Source organism: Mixophyes fleayi, chromosome 12 (assembly GCF_038048845.1).
Source record: "Mixophyes fleayi isolate aMixFle1 chromosome 12, aMixFle1.hap1, whole genome shotgun sequence".
In the NCBI taxonomy this organism is placed as follows: Eukaryota; Metazoa; Chordata; class Amphibia; order Anura; family Limnodynastidae; genus Mixophyes; species Mixophyes fleayi.
Genome location: NC_134413.1, coordinates 70,549,662 through 70,566,532, shown reverse-complemented (window position 1 = coordinate 70,566,532; position 16,871 = coordinate 70,549,662). Strand labels below are relative to the sequence as shown.

The window sequence follows — 16,871 nt, the reverse complement described above, 5'->3', positions numbered from 1 at the left end:
AGTCCAGGTACATTTATTGGTGCGATTCATAAAAGTTCAGCATTTTTAATATATATTGTGGTGACCCACTCCTCTACGCAGTCCAGAAAGATACCTTGTTGCAACGTTTTGGACTAATAACTATATTGTGAGGTGTTCAGAATACACTGTAAATTAGTGGAAATGCTTGTTATTGAATGTTATTGAGGTTAATAATAGCCTAGGAGTGAAAATAAGCCCAAAAACTTGATTTTTAAACTTTTTATGTTTTTTTGCAAAAAAATCCGAATCCAAAACCTTAAATCCGAACCGAGACCTTTCGTCAAGTGTTTTGCGAGACAAATCCGAACCTCAAAAATAACGAAAATCCGGATCCAAAACACAAAACACGAGACCTCAAAAGTCGCCGGTGCACATCCCTAGTTCAGTCCCTCTGTTCCTGCGTCCAGGTTCCACCAGGTCCACATTCCAGGCTTTTATTTCAGTACGGAGTCCAGTCCAGCATTCCTCCTCTTAAGATCTGGTATACAGGAATAGAGCACATCCTCCATGAGTAACATCTTCATCCGGCCTCCTAGTTTCCACTTCATCCCTGCCACAGCTTGTGCCAAGGGTCCTGAGACGGATCCCAGAAACCCTATTGTAGTGACAATACAATGTTAATGCACTCACCTATGTTAAAAGAATATTATTCCGATGTCGTCGTTTCTTGAATGGAACGTTCTCAGAATAAAAGAATAAAACGTTCTCACATAAATATGAATGAGGATTTCTTTATCAGGAAAACTAATTTCATGGAAATATTATTTTTGCATAATTTAGATTTATTTCTGATAATGACCAATAAGATTTGAAGTAAAATGAAACTAATAAAAAAAAGCTTTTTAAAAATAATTGAAGAATAGATAAAATATATATAGAAATAAAAACACTTCTCCATTCATCAGCGCGTTTCCCAGATCTCTGATTCCTCAGGTAAGTGGGGAGGGAGTGAGAAGTGTCCAGTATTTTTAGGGGATGTTTAATCATGATTAAAGCCACTTAAATATCTTCAATTAAATCAAATTGGACAGAGATTACCAGCTCGTGGCCGTGGCATCGTACGTGTCTGCATAGTTCTATTACTGTGCAACGTTGTTTAAATAATTAAGTATTTATATATGTGTAATGTTCCTCATTCACATGTATGTGAGAAGATTTTATTCTGAGAACGTTCCATTCAACAAACATTTGTAAGGCTACCGATAAAAAATCAATTGATGAATCCTGCAGTTTATACTGTTGCATTTTTTCTGTTGTTTTCAGTTTCATACTAGAGCTTTAAGGATCTACAGTCATGGCCAAAAGTTTTGAGAATGACACAAGTATTGGTTTTCACACAGTTTGCTGCTTCAGTGTTTTTAGACCCTTTTTGTCAGATGTTGCTATGTTATACTGAAGTACAATTACAGGCATTTTATAAGTGTCAAAGGCTTTTATTGACAATTACACAAAGTTTATGCAAAGAGTCAATATTTGCAGCGTTGACCCTTCTTTTTGAAGACCTCTGCAATTCGCCCTGGCATGCTGTCAATCAACTTCTGGGCCACATACTGACTGATGGCCGCCCATTCTTGTCTAATCAGTGCTTGGAGTTTGTCAGAATTTGTGGGTTTTTGTTTGTTCAGCTGCCTCTTGAGGATTGACCACAAGTTATCAATGGGATTAAGGTCTGGGGAGTTTCCTGGCCATGGACAAAAAAAATTGATGTTTTGATCCCTGATCCCTTATGGCAAGGTGCTCCATCATGCTGGAAAAGGCATTGTTCATCACCAAACTGTTTTGGATGGTTGGGAGAAGTTGCTCTTGGAGGATGTTTTGGTACCATTCTTTATTCATGGCTGTGTTCTTAGGCAAAATTGTATGTGAGCTGAGAAACAACCCCACACATGAATGGTCTCAGGATGCTTTACTGTTGGCATGACACAGGACTGATGGTAGCGCTCACCTTTCCTTCTGCGGACAAGCGTTTTTCCAGATGCCCAAAACAATCTGAAGGGGGATTAATCAGAGAAAATACTTTACCCCAGTCCTCAGCAGTCCAATCCCTGCACCTTTTGCAGCATATCAGCCTGTCTCTGATGGTTTTACTGGAGAGAAGTGGCTTCTTTGCTGGCCTTCTTGACACCAGGCCATCCTCCAAAAATCTTCGCCTCACTGTGCGTGCAGATGCACTCACACCAGCCTGCTGCCAGTCCTGAGCAGGCTCTGCACTGGTGGTGCCCCGATCCTGCAGCTGAATCAAATTTAGGAGAGGGTCCTGGCGCTTGCTGGACATTCTTGGGCACCCTGAAGCCTTCTTCACAACTATTGAACCTCTCTCCTTGAACTTCTTGATGATCCGATAAATGGTTGATTTAGGTGCAATCTTACTAGAAGCAATATGGAGACTGTGAAGCCCTATTTGTGCAAAGCAATGATGACTGCATGTGTTTCCTTGCAGATAATCATGGTTAACAGAGGAAGAACAATGATTTCAAGCACCAGCGTCCTTTTAAAGCTTCCAGTCTGTTATTCTAACTCAATCAGCATGACAGAGTGATCTCCAGCCTTGTCCTCGTCAACACTCTCACCTGTGTTAACGAAAGAATCACTGACCTGATATCAGCTGGTCCTTTTCTAGCAGTCCTGAAATGCAGTGGAAATGTTGCTTTTAGAATAAAGTTCATTGCAATGGCAAAGAGGGACTTCGAAATTAATTACAATTCATCTGATCACTTTTCATGACAATCTGGAGTATATGCAAATTGCCATCATAAAAACTGAGGCAGCAGACTTTGTGTAAAATAATATTTGTGTCATTCTCAAAACTTTTGGCCATGATTATATATGCGGAAGAGCAACTTTTCCATTTATTAGAAGAATATAGTAAGAAAATGGGGGAAAAAGCGTTTTTTTCAGGCACTGTGAAAGTGATAAATTTTATTATTATTGCAGTCATAAAATGTAAAACCATATTTTGAGTGTAAAGAGAGTAAAGTAAGAATTAGGGGCCTGATTCATTAAGGATCTTAACTTGAGAAACTTCTTATTTCAGTCTCCTGGACAAAACTATGTTACAATGCTAGGGGTGCAAATTAGTATTCTGTTTTGCACATAAGTTAAATACTGACTGTTTTTTCATGTAGCACACAAATATCCACTTTAAATGTCAGTGTACAAATAAGCTATCAAGTATTTGTGTGATATATGAAAAAACAGGCAGTATTTAACTTATGTGCAAAACAGAATACTAATTTGCACCCCTTGCATTGTAACATGGTTTTGTCCAGGAGACTGAAATAAGAAGTTTCTCAAGTTAAGATCCTTAATGAATCAGGCCCTAGATCTAGTATAGTGTATAGTGGCCAATAGAAAATAAATGGGTGAATGAGTCTCCCCAATAGCCCAGATTTTCACAGGACAGTCTCAATTTGCTGCAGACCAAGAGGGTAGGAGGGGATAAGTAATTTAGGGGTGTGGTTTCAGTAAATAAGTGCACGGTTGGGGCAGATCAGTCTATGGTTGGCCGTAGCTGGGTGTATCTGGGGGTGGCCACATACTGTCGCAATATTATGATCTGCACTGATGGGAGGTATGGTGACTCATGATGGTAGGTATGGGGACTCATGATGGGAGGTATGGTGACTAATGATGGGAGGTATGGTAACTCATGATGGGAGGTATGGTGACTCATGATGGGAGGTATGGTGACTCATGATGGGAGGTATGGTGACTCATGATGGGAGGTATGGTGACTGATGATGGCAGGTATGGTGACTCATGATGGGAGCTATGGTGACTGATGATGGGAGGTATGGTGACTCATGATGGGAGGTATGGTGACTCATGATGGTATGTATGGTGCCTCACGATAGGAGGTATGGTGAATAGTAAAGTATTGTGTGTATATCTCACTGATCTCCCTGTATAATGTGATGTATTACAGGAGCTGCGGATAGACCTGTGGTGAACTTCACTCCAGACTGGAACAAGATATTCACAGGAGAGTCTATGACACTGACATGTGATGTGGGGTCTACTGTACAAGGAGATCTGACATATTACTGGTACAGAGATACTCATAAGATATATGAAGGGATAAATCCATCCATTAAAATTCCTTATGCACATATATCACACAGTGGGAATTACTGCTGTGAGACCAGTACTAGTGGTAGAAGTGACTCTGTCAGACTGGATGTCAGTGATGGTGAGTACATCTAATAGTTTTATCCTGATTACAGATGTAATGAGAATGTTTCACTCATCCACTTTAATACTGAAGAAATTGTGTTTTTTAAGATATGAACAGTCACCTGAGCCGTGTAAGATGCAAAAATAAGTTTTCTTGACGAGTCCATGAATGTCCATAAATAGACCAACCCTAAGTCCAGGAATGTCATTCTCCCACCAGTTAGTCCATAACGTGCGATCAAGGGGGCTGTTCCCCACCACCCAGGCAATGAAAAGTTTCCAGGAGAAATCTGTGTCCCTAGAGAGCAGAATAAGGAATCCATAAAGACAGTATACTGTATGTGTTTTAACCATAATTAAAGGGGTTCTCCACCTCCAGAGAACTTCTCAATATAATTAGAGTCTGACGCCCATATAACACTTATGTTGGGATCCCACTGTTACCATAAATAAGGAATCAAATGGATGGCCCCAGCTGCCTGGATGAACTTTGCAAGGAGTTATATAATGGTGGACACGGAGGTAATCTAACCCTTGTGATTGGACACAATTGGAGTGGACCTGCGGTTATCCAATCAGAAGGGGCAGATTACTTACCAGCTTTATGTCATTTACCATCATTGTGTGATAATCAATTCAATTATGTCTTCAGTAGAGCTTTTATTTAAAGCACCATGTGCTTAGCGTTGTTAGAAGTGTCTCCGTTGTGCCTGTAGAAGGAGTAACCAGAGACCAATAGTAGAGGAGGGCGCGATGTTCTGGCCGCTGGCTCGTTTATTCATTAATATGTCTGATTCAACTGGCGTAAGTGCAATCACTATTAAAGGTGTTACATTTATCAAGAGCTTTCTCTATCTTCAGCGCTCTCCATTATTTTATGAGGGAAACAGATAGACAACTGCTTGGGGGTCAGTACTTTAAGTTTCATGCAGAACTACCTCAGCCAGGGCCGGCGCTGCCATTAGGCAAACCTGGATGATTGTCTAGGGCGCTAATGGTTAGGGGGCTCCTAAAACACGGAATGCTGGCAGCTGACATGAAGGAGCAACCAGTAGCTCTTACATGTGAAGTGGCCGCTGCTCCTATAATGTCATAGCCAAGAGCCACACCCCCTATCTGAGGAGCGGACCATGCCGCCCCACCTCCCACTTGCCAAGAAGCAGTAAGGGTGGAGTGAGTGTCACTGCCAAGCGGGGGAGGTGCGTCTCGCCTAGAACGCCCCCAGAGCTTGTAATGGCCCTGACCTCAGTTTCTGTGTTTTGGATAAAATAAGCTACATTTTTCTCAACTTAATTCATTGTTGGATGCAAAACCAGATCAGTACAGGGTTGTCTCAAGAAATTCTGGGTACCGAGAAGAAAAGTGTATGCAGACCCCTGCAATCCCACCCCCTCCAAATCACCTCTCTCCATCACTCCAAACCATTATTTTCCGAAGATTAACAAAAGGAAGCCCTTCTAACAATTAACATGCTAAATGGGCCTTTAACGCCTTGGGACGTAGGGCAAGTGCTTCAGCGGCCTTACCCTAGAACTGGGCCTGGCTCAGGACACTTATGCTATAATGAATCACCCCAATCTCTCATAGAAATACATGCAGGGTTTATCACCTTTGTTACTCACAAATTACCTTTCGAGGACATATTTAATAATATACAGGTAAGTGTATCTAAGTAGCAGAACCAGGAATTGTCCCATCTGTTTCCACAGCCAGAAGATCCCAACACAGGACCTTCAGCAGGACGACTAGAGGACTAGAGATGGGTGACGTTGCTGTGGTTGGGATAATAGAAATGTGAGATATATTGGACCTATAGTTCATTTGTATCTATAATGGTTATTTTATTTCTCTTTAATACAGAGAAAATGATTTAATAATATTTATTATTGTAAGATAACATTTTAAAAGATTATTTTTTAAAAATTCACAGATTGGTTAATTCCCTGTGTATGAAATCTCTGAGACCACCACTAATACAACCAAAGTCTGACAGATTCCAAACTGCAACAAATAGTTTTGCTCCTCTGTGTAGAGGTCGGTGAGTGTTACCTTCTGTAAATCACATCTTATATCCCTTTGTGTTTCAGGTTGGGTCATCCTGCAGGCACCTCCCAGGGTTTATGAAGGTGACGACCTGATTATACGATGTCAACATCGTCCTGGATACTCTTCAGGACACACAATATTTTACAAGGATAATGGTGTCATACGGGACTGGGGTCCTGATCCTGTATTACATATCGGAAATGTAGTCGTGAGAACAGCTGGGAAATACAAATGTCATAAAGAAGTTGGCAGTAGTTCATGGCAGGGCCAATATGAAGATGCAGTTTCTATAGACGTCCAAGGTAGGTCCTGTAGAATGTATGTAGTAAAGAGTTTCATATTAAATGCTAGCTCAGAACAGACAATTTCTTAGTAATGGTGTAATGTTTATGTCTCATATCGGTGCCACTGAGAGGATACTTGCCACCTACCCTCTGCCAGGCTGCGCGTGCATCCTCAGCATAGAATCAGCGATGCCCATGCATCCTGGGGGAAAGTGGGTGAGACACACACCAATAAGAAGCTATTTGTCTGCACAGTTACCTGTCTCAGATTTTCCTTACACATCTTTGGATTGGAAAAGGGTTATTGATGGGTTATTAGAGCCCTGAAACTGTTGCCCTGGTAGTGCCCATTAAAGTCTGCCACCACCGAGACCCCGGGAAGACATCGTCCACCTTTGCAGGGGCAGGCTGGGCTGAGGGTCAGGGGGCATCTGTTCCCCCCAGTCCGGTCAAATAGTGGGCTGCCTTTGGCACGATCACTGGGCTACCTGATTTTTTTTCCTTTAAAATGTTCCTAATAGTCTGCTGAGCCTAGTTTTAATGGGACAAAGGCATTTAGGAAAATGCTTTATTCTTATAATAAACATTTTATGCAGTAACGTTGTGTTTCATTTATTTATGGAAACAATAATGTTTATAAATGTAGTTAAAACAAACATTGTATATAAGTTATGTATAACATATAATGCTGTTTATGTACATGTGTTTTTCTTTAATATTTTAATAATAATTGCTCCCTAACAATCGCCTGTGATCTATGAAGCTTCCTGTTCCCTGCAGTGCAGGTTAAATTCCGATCCAATATCTAAGATCAGTCCTTCTAAAGCACTTAAGTGCTGAGTCAGCACCTCCACAGGTGGAGAGTTTATGCCGGAACTTGCAAGTTCCATAGAAGTGCTAGTGGCCCATGCTAAAGTGCTTGAAAGCTCAGCTACAGATAACAGGTGGCTGTGCACCATCAACACTGACAACTGCAACATTCTTTATCACTTACTGCAATCAGCACTTCTGATAAAGGTAAAGTCATGACTAAGAGACCTCACCAATATGCAGTCGTTTTAAGGCCCTCACTCCTACTAAGCTTTGCATGAGCAAAGTTTGGATTTGTGTTCTCTGTTGGTGCATCAGAGTCTTATTCTGTTTGCCTGTTCATCAACTTTAGCTTTGTCCCATCTGGCTTCTACCTTCTCAAACCCATCATCTGCAGCTTTGTCCATCTGGCTTCTACCTTCTCAAACCTATCGGCTGCAGCTTTGTCCATCTGGCTTTCAGCTTCTCAAACCTATCAACTGCAACTTTGTCCATCTGGCTTTCAGCTTCTCAAAACCCATCGAATTTAGCTTTGTTCATCTGGCTTCCAGCTTCTCAAAACCCATCGAATTTAGCTTTGTTCATCTGGCTTCCAGCTTCTCAAAACCCATCAACTTTAACTTTGTCCATCTGGCTTCTACCTTCTCAAACCTATCGACTGCAGCTTTGTCCATCTGGCCTCTACCTTCTCAAACCCATCGACTGCAGCTTTGTCCATCTGGCTTCTACCTTCTCAAACCCATCGACTGCAGCTTTGTCCAACTGGCTTTTAGCTTCTCAAAACCCATAGAATTTAGCTTTCTCCATCTGGCTTCTACCTTCTCAAACCCATCATCTGCAGCTTTGTCCATTTGGCTTCCAGCTTCTCAAAACCCATCGACTTTAACTTTGTTCATCTGGCTTCTACCTTCTCAAACCCATCGACTGCAGCTTTATCCATCTGGCTTCTACATTCTCAAACCCATCGTCTGCGGCTTTATCCATCTGGCTTCTACCTTCTCAAACCCATCGACTGCAGCTTTATCCATCTGGCTTCTACCTTCTCAAACCCATCGACTGTAGCTTTGTCCATCTGGCTTCTACCTTCTCAAACCCATCGACTGCAGCTTTGTCCATCTGGCTTATACCTTCTCAAGCCAATCGACTGCAGCTTTGTCCCTCACTACCAGTCTTCTCAGGACTAAGTGGCTTGACCAGACATGGTGATTGCTACTCCAGTCAAGTGGTTCTCTCCTGGGAGCAGCCAGCACTATGACGCTCCTGACATATGCTCTGCCTTTGAGGCAAGTGATGGGAAGAAGGGTGGTGGTCTGTGAGACATCATAAGGTTCATACATTGGTCATACAATACCCAGATGGCATGATGAGCACCTCAGAAACATTATGTTGTAGAGCAAACATTTTGAACGGCTGTGCACCTTATACGCACAGTATATAATATCTAAATATATAAACATCTGGTAGCACTTCTCAGTAAATGTCTTTCCAACAGTGCATGACAAGACAGAATTCATGCAGCAAATTCCCAAAGGTCTTACTCACTTGGACTTTCTGTTCCCACCATGCTCATAATGTTTCTCCCTATTGTCTGTCATCTGATCAAGATAAATTAGGTTCCAAATATACATGTACTCATATTTCCAATTTTTTCCCTCATCTCCTCTGACAGATGAGAAGAGGGAACACACAGAAATATGAATCCTTAAACGCTTGACCGACATACTGTATTTTCAACCAATACAGGCACAACTCTTATGCTAGAATATTCGCCAGGAGAATGCGACACAGATGGATCCATAACAGAGAAAGAAGACGATCTCTCTAACAGAAAACATATCACATTCAGTATTATCCGTTTAAGCTCCATTATCCCAGGAATGGAGGCAATTGTAGTCACTGTCCCTGTTAGTTTTACAGGCTGGACAGCAGATGGAACAGGTGGTGGCACTTCAGAAACTAGGACAAGGACCCAAACTAAGACAAGGACCCACAGACGTGCCCTTGGAGCTCCTCTGCAAGAACAAGCCATCCTGCCAGTGCCATCTCTGCTTCTTGGAGGAGGACTGCGATAAGAGAACTGGATAACTCAGAGCAATTACTTGACTCCAGTGATGATTCAAGGACTCCAAAGTAAAGTAATGGGACTTGTGGTAACTGTACTCTTTGGCTGTGGCCTCAGCGGACCATTTGGCTTTTCTCTTGGAACAGGAAGATGATTGATAACACTTGCATCCACTGGTCCCTTCCCACTTAACAATCTGTAGCTGAATTTTCCATGTTTGCTGCTATGAAGACTCTTGCTGTGTCCTTGGTCAACACCAGTGGAGATTGTCCAACAAGGCATCTTCAGGGCGTCCAGGGAGCCACTGAGCTCTGCTGTATAAAAAAAAACCTGAACGTTACTGGGGTTATCTGCTTAGTCATAGTCAGACACGCCATCCAAAGGTTTTCTGAACCAGTCTATCCCAGTCATACCGTAACAAATAAACAGCTATATATAACAGCTAGCTAGCATTCTAGATAAAGCTGATGTTCCAAGCATCTTGGTCCCTTAAGAATCCTTCCTATCTCCACCTGATCCACACACTAACCAATTCACAGGTATCTTAATCGCTCCTATATCTCCGCCTCACAGCACCCTCCCTGCAGTCAAAGTCCCATATGCTACACGCTAATAGTCCTGCGAGACATGAAAAGGCAAAATATGGTATCACAGATCTGTATATATTAATCCTCAACACCATAGGGCGTCATACGGTAGCACAGAGTAGTATCATTTTTATGGACGGACAGTAGAATTAACATAAAGGTGCACTCTTACCCTCTGCTCTTTGGAAGTACATATAGGTGTAGAACTTTAAACGTCACAGCTGTCCAACCTGCTATCACTTTAAAAAAATATATGGATAACACCCATATCCTTCCACCACCCAGGGCAAATATTTGCCCCATGAATTAATGTACGTTGGGATAAAAACCTGCAAAAGGTGTAAACAAGCGACATCACACCAGAGGAAATATAGCTTTACTCCTACTCTATTCATTCCTGAATGACCCCAAGGGGTATATTTACTAAACTGCGGGTTTGAAAAAGTGGAGATGTTGCCTATAGCAACCAATCAGATTCTAGCTGTCATGTTGTCATGTCTCTGTTAAAAAATACTTTTACTAACCTATAAGGCCATCAACAAAGCTGCACCAACATACATCTCCTCTCTTGTCTCAAAATATCTCCCAACTCGGCAACTCCGTTCTACACAAGATCTGCGTCTCTCATCCACCCTCATTACATCCTCCCATTTCCGTTTACAGGACTTTTTTCGGGCTGCACCAAATCTATGGAATTCTCTCCCTCCCACAATAAGACTCTCCTCTGGTCTACAAACTTTCAAGCGTTCTCTGAAAACCTACCTATTCAGACAAGCTTATAATATTCCTCAACCACCCTCTTAACCTCACCGCCTTTAGCCTGTTACACAATTTCACACAAGACAACTACCCCCTGACCAACATTGCTGTGTGACAGGATCATTTAGCTTATGAGTCACTTTTACCTTTGCAGTCTGGCTGGGCCAAAATGCAAAATGTAGACTTCACCTCATGTGTCAATCTCCCATTGTCCCGTAGATAGTAAGCTTGCGAGCAGGGTCTTCTCACCTCTTTGTCTGTTTTACCCAGTTTGTTTATTACTTTATGTTTGTCCCCAATTGTAAAGCGCTACGGAATATGTTGGCGCAATATAAATAAATGATGATTATGATGATGATGTTGTAGAATGCACTAAATAAATAAAAGCTAGAATCTGATTGGTTGCTATAGGCAACATCTCCAATTTTCCAAATCCGCAGCTTAGTAAATCTAGCCCCAAGTCTTCTTTGTATGGTGGTTTAGCTAGATATAAATTCATTTGCATCATTTTCTTTTCTAGAGCTCTTCTCTCTTCCACAAATTAAAGTGACTCCACATCCGGTCATAGCGGGCGATAACATGACCCTGACGTGTGACACAAGTCTTAGTCCGCTCAGACAGATGACAGAACTGCAGTTTGCTTTCTACAGAGATGGACGGAATGTTCAGGAATTCAGTTCATCTGATAAATATGGAGTTCTGTCCGCTCAGCTGGAGGATTCTGGGAATTATTACTGTGACATAAAAACTTCAAACAATGCAGTAAACAAAACAAGCAAAGTGTTAACTATTGAAATAAAAGGTAATATATCATGTTTCCATGTGTGGCCATTTCATCGCCCTGGACTCTCTTTCCCATGATTATCATTTCCGTATTCCTCCGTCACCCCTGTCACTGTACACCAGGGTAGGGCTGGCAAATTTTAGCCTGGGGGGCAAAACTCAACTCTGCAGATTAGGAATATTTTAAAGGAAAACAAAATGCAGGTGGGCCAGTGACCCAGCTCAAGGTAGCCCACTATGGGACCGGCCCAGGGGGCAGATCCAGCCTGCCCCTGCTGTACACCTAACATGATTGTCAGTATTATCCCATATTACCCGGTAGTATTTCCTGAGAAATTATTTTACATGGACACTCTGTTGATCTATACTAGGTCTTTGCTCTATGACGTGTGCTGAGTTATATAAGAATTTCTGTTTCAATGTTAGAAGATAATTCCAGACAAAACTCATAGTAAAACCTGCATCCAAAACGTTTCTTAAACGGGATCCGGTGTTCACATGGTCCAGCGGGTCCCCTGATAGTTTACGTGCCCTCTGCTTGCTCTCACTCACTCCGCTGGCAGTGTGGTTTCGGGTAGACAATACGTTGCCTATCTGGCTAATAAAAAAATCAGAATAAAATCTGATTCCCTCTCCTTGCTCCTGTCTTTATTTATTCATGCAGCGTGTTGACCACCGTGTTCGCTGTCAGCAGAATCAAGCTGAGCAGCGCAGGTGAGTCAGGACATTGGGGGACCCTCTGTGAATGATCTTTTGGTATGGATTTTGCTTATGATGTTCCACTCAAATCTAAATTTTCAGTTTTTTCTGGAACTAACTTTTAAACTATTGAACTGTATAAAATAGATTAATCAGGACATTTACACCTGGTAAATTATTTTTATCACTATTTATCTCTAGAACTGTTTGCAACTCCAGAAATTAAGGTGAAACCATTTCCAGCAACAGAAGGAGATCACATGACCCTGACATGTGACACAAGTCTTAGTCCGCTCAGACAGAGGACAGAACTGCAGTTTGCGTTCTACAGAGATGGGCGGAATGTTCAGGGATTCAGTTCATCTGACAAATATGGAGTTCTGTCCGCTCAGCTGGAGGATTCTGGGAAATACACCTGTGAAATAAAAACGTTGGCCAATAGTTTGAAGAAGATGAGCAGAGAGTTGTATGTCCAGATACAAGGTAAACATGGACACTATTATAGAGAAATAGAAGTTACAGTGTCTCATTGCAATATTTAGCTACATGACTTATTTTAAGGGTTTGTCAGGACTTCAAGGAGAATGGGTCCCCCAGGATACACCCGCTACCTCCCCACCCTAAAATATTTACCCAACAGCCTCAACTTTATTGCAATAATGTCACAAAGAACAAAGATATCCTTGCGAAACACAATTTTCCTATAGAATAATTATTCATCAAAACCAATGTTAGATATCGCATTGTGATGGACATGTGCTTAGAAGAAGGCCTCAATATTCCCAGATTGTTCATTGAGCCCACAAAAAAAATGACTCAATTTAGTCTCCTGGAGAGTAAAAAGAAAAAACCTGCCAGTATGATATTCATATACTAGGGAGCAGTATAAATGTCGGTTATGCATGGGGCCACAGAACTTGGTTAGCATAAGTGGGACAGGTCGCCTCTACCTAAAATTTGGGGCGCATGAAGGCTTTTTTTGAAACATGGGTGTAAGCTTATCTTACGCATGTGTGATGTTATCCTGGTGCATATGCTACTGGCGCAGGCCTTTGTACCAGTTTACAGAACTTTGCGTATGTTGTGTTTTTTTAGTGAATGTATTTTACATCTGTGTGTTTGGACTCAAATGCATGAAAACGAAATGAGTTCCCGCAGTCTTTTCAGATTGTATACTGGTGCTTAGAGCCACTCCCCAAACTTATATAGTCGCACAGATGTGGCTTATTGCTAAATATGGTAAAGGAGTTTTGTAACTTTTTTCTTTCTAACAAGTTTCTGTTTCCTCATATCCTGTCAGAGACAAAGCTAAAAGTAACACGTGTGGAAATGTGCTAGAGTTTAACTCTTACTAAACAAAAGTAAGATCATCGTGGTTAACACTACCAATTTTGTCTATTTTAACCAACATACAACATTAAATTATTATGTTAGTTCCTAAGAAAACCCCCTCTCTCTCTTTCTATATATATATATATATATATATATACATATACACACACACACACACACAGTGGCCACTTTATTAGATATGCATCTTTAGTACTGAGTTAGACTCCCCCTTTGCCTCCAGAACAGACTCAATTCTAAATGTCATGTATTGAACAAGGTGCTGGATACATTCTAGTCCATGTTGATGTGCATAGGCAAACCGATGGGGGGGAGGGGGATTCCTAGTGCCTGGAAACCCCCCTCCAAGCCTGAGGCACTGTATAAATGAGGTTGGCTGGACCCTGCTCCCGCTTCACACTGCTCTGCTTGAAAAGGCAGAGCTGCGCGCACCTAACAGTAGTGCCTGCAGAATTGTCCATGTATATTATGGGGATAGAAAGAGTTGGAGAGCACCCAAGTACTGTCTAAAATTATAGCCACGCCCCCATGCATGCTGGTCACGCCCACTGGTGTGGTAAGCCCCCTCTACAAATCCTGCGTTTGCCCCTGATGTCATACTATCACGTAGTAGCTGAAGATTTGTCAGCTGCACATTCATGCTGTGAATCTCCCGTTCAACCACTTCCCAAATGTGCTCTTTCAGACACAGATCTGGTAACTGGTGACGTGTGCTTTGTGACATGGTGCTATATGCTGCTGGAAGTGACCATTATAAGATGGGTAGACTGTGGCCATAAAGGGATGACTATTGTCAGCAACAGTACTCATGTAGGCTGTGACATTTGACCATTATTTATTAGGTAAGGGGCCTACTGTTTGCCAAAAAATCATTCCACACACCATTTCACCACCACCACCTGAATACACTTACACATGGCAGGTTGGACCTATGGATTCATGTTGTTTGCACCAAATTCCGACACTAGCATTTGCATGTCACAGCAGGAGTCTAGAGTCGTTAAACCAGGCATAGTTTTTTCCAGTCTTCAGCTGTCCAGTTTGGTGATCCTAAGCCTGCTGTAGTCTCAGTTTCCTGTTCTTAGCTGACAGGAGTATAACCCGACATACATACGATTTCCCGCACAAGAAAAAATCTTTCCAATTAATGTATATTTTCAAGATATGATTTAATATGTTAGTATGATAGTATGAGGTGCTGCTTCCAGTAGTAATGTATTGTATATAACCGGAGAGAAGGAGAAGTACTACTTGTATGGAAGGCACTACTTGTATTGTTGAAGGGACACTTCATTGTGGATAACAAGAGTGGATAGAAATGAACAAAAAAATAAATTGACACTACACAATAAAACTACTATTTATTAGTCATGCAAATAAAACTGTATGGTTAAAAAGCGAAATATTAAAATTTCGGAGTCTTGGTCAGGTACGTATATTCAGAAGATCAATACACTTTAATTGGTTCCGTAAATATATACCGGGAGTCTCTATCTATGGTAGTTATATTATACAGATGTCTTATGAGGGGGTCTTGAAAATACCAACAATTTATAAATAGTGATCATATAAGATAAGTGTATTGTGTTTCCACCATATGGACATGAGAATCATACAGTCACGTGTGGTTTACACAGATGAGGTACAGGGTCAGTGTCACTTTGATGAGTATGTCACTATAATATGTCAGTAAAGACCCAGAGATCCACAGTAATAAGGAATATAAACAGTCCAGGTAAGTGTATTACTGTGTTAATCTTCAAATCACACGAATTGCCACGTTGGTATATAAATGGCAAATTATTTCATGTTTGTATACACCTGTTCTGCTGCACCAGTGCAAGGCTAGTATATCTCCTTTTTTTTGGAGTTTAAATACGTATAGCATCAGTTAAGGACATTCTACATGTGTTCTTGTATACGGATGGTACCATATATACATCTGTGCTGCTGAAGCAGTATTGCTGTATATCCCACAATAATTCTCATTGTTATGTGGCCACAAATTGGGTAAAGTCTCCAGTGTTCTGACATGTATAGCTGAAATTCATAACATTTTCAATAACTGGAGAATCTATAAAAATGTGATTATAGTATATCAATTATGCTTTCTTGATCTTAATATATATATATATATATATATATATATATATATATATATATATATATATATAGATATATAGATATATAGATATATAGATATATATATATATAGATATAGGTACCTGTCAGAAAAGGGGTAGTGTAGCAAAATATTTTAGTAAAATGAAGTTCGTACTTGTTATATTTATGACAAAACTATCATAGTTGGCTACATATACCCTATTTTGTTTGGTATATATTCACTCAGAAACACAGACTTTTTCTACAGCTGACAGGAGTATTGAGTATTTTTTATATGGTCACAATTTATTTTGTGTTTCCAGTGTTCTAGCACAAACAAGAGAGACTTAGATTAGAATAGATTTCATCACAGTATATCTGTTTTCTGTTATTGACATTTTTAATTGTCTACTACTAGATTCATATAGAGGAGTTCCTTTGTAGGGCAAAAATCATATTCTGATATATATATGAATCCTTTTGTAACCAGCTAGATGCTGGACTCCCTGCTTGACCTGACTCACAGGCTCCTTCTAGGAACAGCACCTTATAGTATACCAATTATGCTTTCTTAATCATAGTATATATATATATATATATATATATATATATATATATATATATATATATAAATATATATATATAAATAAGTGCCTGTCAGGAAAGGGATAGTGTAGCAAAATATTTTATTATAGTAGGACAAAATTCATTTTTAGTATATTAATGACAAAACTGTCATAATTAGCTATATGTTCCCTGTTCCATTTGGTATCTATTCACTCAGAAACACAGACTTTTTCTGCAGCTGACATTCATCACAGCTGGTTAATTAGTTATACAAATCACAGTTCCAATGCTAGTTCTCAGATGTTTGGCAGCCAGGACTGATCGATAAATCTTAAATTATATGAATATTTTCATATCTTTTTCCTCTAATTTTTATGGGATATTTTTTATACTGTCACAATTTGTTTTGTGTTTCTAGTGATCTGACACAGACAATAGAGACCTAGTTGGATTGATTTATGATAAAAAAAAAAATCCTTTAAGAATTTCATCACAGTATATCTGCTTTAATTTCTGTTAATGACATCTTTGATTATCTACCACTAGATTCATATAGAGAAGTTCCTTAATAGAGCAAAAATGATATTCTGATATATCTATGATTCTCTTATAACCAGCTAGACGCTG

General features: G+C 40.4%; 1 protein-coding gene across 1 annotated transcript in view; it reads left to right on the top strand.

Annotated features, from left to right (window-relative positions):
* The window catches only part of LOC142108356 (high affinity immunoglobulin gamma Fc receptor I-like), a 31,652-nt gene extending 18,073 nt beyond the window's left edge, over nucleotides 1–13,579 (top strand). Inside the window, exons 3-7 of the mRNA XM_075191985.1 lie at nucleotides 3,947–4,210; nucleotides 6,282–6,542; nucleotides 11,263–11,544; nucleotides 12,426–12,707; nucleotides 13,500–13,579. Coding sequence (XP_075048086.1) covers nucleotides 3,947–4,210; nucleotides 6,282–6,542; nucleotides 11,263–11,544; nucleotides 12,426–12,707; nucleotides 13,500–13,579 — 1,169 coding nt within the window. The remainder of the gene's footprint in view (nucleotides 1–3,946; nucleotides 4,211–6,281; nucleotides 6,543–11,262; nucleotides 11,545–12,425; nucleotides 12,708–13,499) is intronic.
* Nucleotides 13,580–16,871: the final 3,292 nt, after the last annotated feature.